The 2,231-nt window shown below is 61.5% G+C and overlaps 1 protein-coding gene across 1 annotated transcript in view; it reads right to left on the bottom strand.

The window, feature by feature from the left end:
- The window catches only part of STRIP1 (striatin interacting protein 1), a 14,184-nt gene that overhangs the window by 7,676 nt on the left and 4,277 nt on the right, over positions 1 to 2,231 (bottom strand). Inside the window, exons 4-10 of the mRNA XM_029962469.1 lie at positions 2,145 to 2,151; positions 1,641 to 1,825; positions 1,434 to 1,508; positions 1,218 to 1,315; positions 748 to 874; positions 553 to 653; positions 159 to 325 (exon numbers count right to left, since the gene is read on the bottom strand). Of these exons, the coding sequence (XP_029818329.1) occupies positions 159 to 325; positions 553 to 653; positions 748 to 874; positions 1,218 to 1,315; positions 1,434 to 1,508; positions 1,641 to 1,825; positions 2,145 to 2,151 (760 nt within the window). The remainder of the gene's footprint in view (positions 1 to 158; positions 326 to 552; positions 654 to 747; positions 875 to 1,217; positions 1,316 to 1,433; positions 1,509 to 1,640; positions 1,826 to 2,144; positions 2,152 to 2,231) is intronic.

The raw sequence follows: 2,231 nt of genomic DNA, 5'->3' as shown, positions 1-2,231 counted from the left end.
TTCTCCTGCTGCTCCAGCCCCTTCCCCAGCTCCCTCAGTTCTCCTGCTGCTCCAGACCCTTCCCCAGCTCTGTTCCATTCCCTGGACATGCTCCAGCCCCTCAATATCGTTCTTGTCCTGAGGGGCCCAGAAGTGACCCCAGCAGAGATGTGCTGTACTCCCCAGAAGCCCCAGGAGCATGGAGAGGGTGCCAGGGCTGGGTGGGGGAGCCCCCATTTCCCCCGGGGAGCACCCCAGGACTGGCACAGCCGGACTCACCAGGCTCTCAGCCGTCAGCTCCGGCAGCTCGTGCACCACACAGTAGGGATAGTCCAGCACAGAGATGCTGCAGGAAGGACAGGGGGGTCGTGCTGATCCCCCACAGCCCCCACTGATCCCTCCCACACCCCCCTGGCCTGGGGGGCAATGCAGACCCCACCTCCCACCCACTGGAGACTGTCCGTGGTGGGCACTTCCCACCGTGCCTGTGCCCAGGGAGGGGCTCCAGAGGGGAGAGGAAGCAGGGCCCCCTCCCCACAGCCCACAGGGATGCAGGGGAGCAGCTCCCCCCACCTGTTCTTGGCAGTGATGTAGGACATGATGTTCTGGTTGAAGAACTTAAGGATGAGCGGGATGCAGTTGGCAAAGACCAGGTGCTGGGCCATGTACTCGAACTGGGGAGGGGAAAAGCAGGTGAATGGGGACCAGGGGGGTCCTGCCCGTGCCCAAATCCCCCCCGGGGGGTGGGAGGACCCCAGACCACCTCACCTGGTAGATGTGGTTGAGCTTGAAGTGCTTGAGCAGGAGCAGCAGCACGGCAGAGATGGCCTTGACGATGATCTCCTTGTGCCGGTTGACGTCCACGCCCAGCTTCATGCTCTGCAGCACCGTGGTCCTGGGGGCACAGGGGGGGCACTGCAGGAACTGCTTCTTGGGAGGGGAGGAGGGGCTGGGGGGGAATTCCCTGAGAAGCTGTGGCTGCCCCGTCCCTGGAAGTGTCCAAGGCCAGGTTGGATGGGGCTTGAAGCAGCCTGTTATAGTGGAAGGTGGCCCTGCCTGTGGGGTGGAATGGGCTTTAAGGTCCCTTCCCACCCAAACCATTCCATGATTCCATGCTCCTGCAGCAGGGCAGGGTCACATCACCCAGGGAGTCCCAACCCAAACCCTTCCTGGTTCCTCCTGTCCCCCTCTCCCTTCCCTTCCCACCCCATGCCAGCCCTCTGCTCCGGGGCACTCACGGCATCTCCTCCGGCAGCACGTCTGCCAGGATGTTGATGGAGTCTGTCTTGGCTTTGGAGGTGGGGGCTGCAGCCAGGAGGATCTTCAGGAGAGCAATCTGGGGAGCAGGGAGAGATGGAGAGGGGATGGGGGCAGGGGGCAGGAACAGGGATATAAACCTGGGAGGCACCACTGGAAAGGGAGGATCCCAGAGGATCCCAGTACTCCCAGCTCACCATGTACTGGGGCAGGCTGGGCAGCAGGCCCTGGTACAGGATCTCAGCAGGGACTTGCTCCACTTCCTCTTCCCCCTGAGGCCAGAAGAGACCAGAAAACCTCCACCAGTGCCCTGGCCCTGGGATATGATCCCAAGGGCTGGAGACCCTCAGCCCAGAGAAACCCCTCCCTGGTAGAGCAAACATCCCATCCCATCCCACACTCACTCCAGACAGTGGGGAGCGCAGGAATTCCTCTTCCATGTGCACCTGGACCTCAGCAATGGACGTGTACTTGTGCTGCAGGGGGACAGGGGGGTCAGCACAGCCCCCCCAGCTCCCACCATCCCATAATACCCCTCCTGGATCCCTGTCCCAAGGGTGGCCCATGTTCATGGGCAGGGTGGGAGCTGCTGGACTCAGCCATGGACAATCCCAGGAGCAAAGGAAGACAAGAAGGGATAAAGCCCCTAAGAAAGGGATAAAACCCCTCAGAAAGGAATAAAGCTCCCCAAGGAAGGGATGAAGCCCCTTAAGGAAGGGATGAAGACCCTTAAGGAAGGGATGAAGCCCCTAAGGAAGGGATAAAGCCCCTATGGAAGTGAAGAAGCCCCCTAAGGAAGGGATGAAGCCCCGCTGGATGGGAAGAAGAAAGGGATGCAGCCCCCTAAGGAAGGGGCTTGGACAGCCTGGGAGAGCAGGGATGGGATGAGAACTTCAGGCTGCTCCCACCACAGGGCTGAGGAAGGGGGAGATGGCTCAGGAAAACCCTCTCCTGAGCTGTGCTGGGGGCAGGGGCTGGGGAAGGGACTGCAGGGA

Source organism: Manacus vitellinus, unplaced genomic scaffold, assembly GCF_001715985.3.
Source record: "Manacus vitellinus isolate BGI_N305 unplaced genomic scaffold, ASM171598v3 scaffold_47_pilon, whole genome shotgun sequence".
NCBI classification, from domain to species: Eukaryota; Metazoa; Chordata; class Aves; order Passeriformes; family Pipridae; genus Manacus; species Manacus vitellinus.
This window is presented reverse-complemented; position numbering and strand designations above follow the sequence as displayed.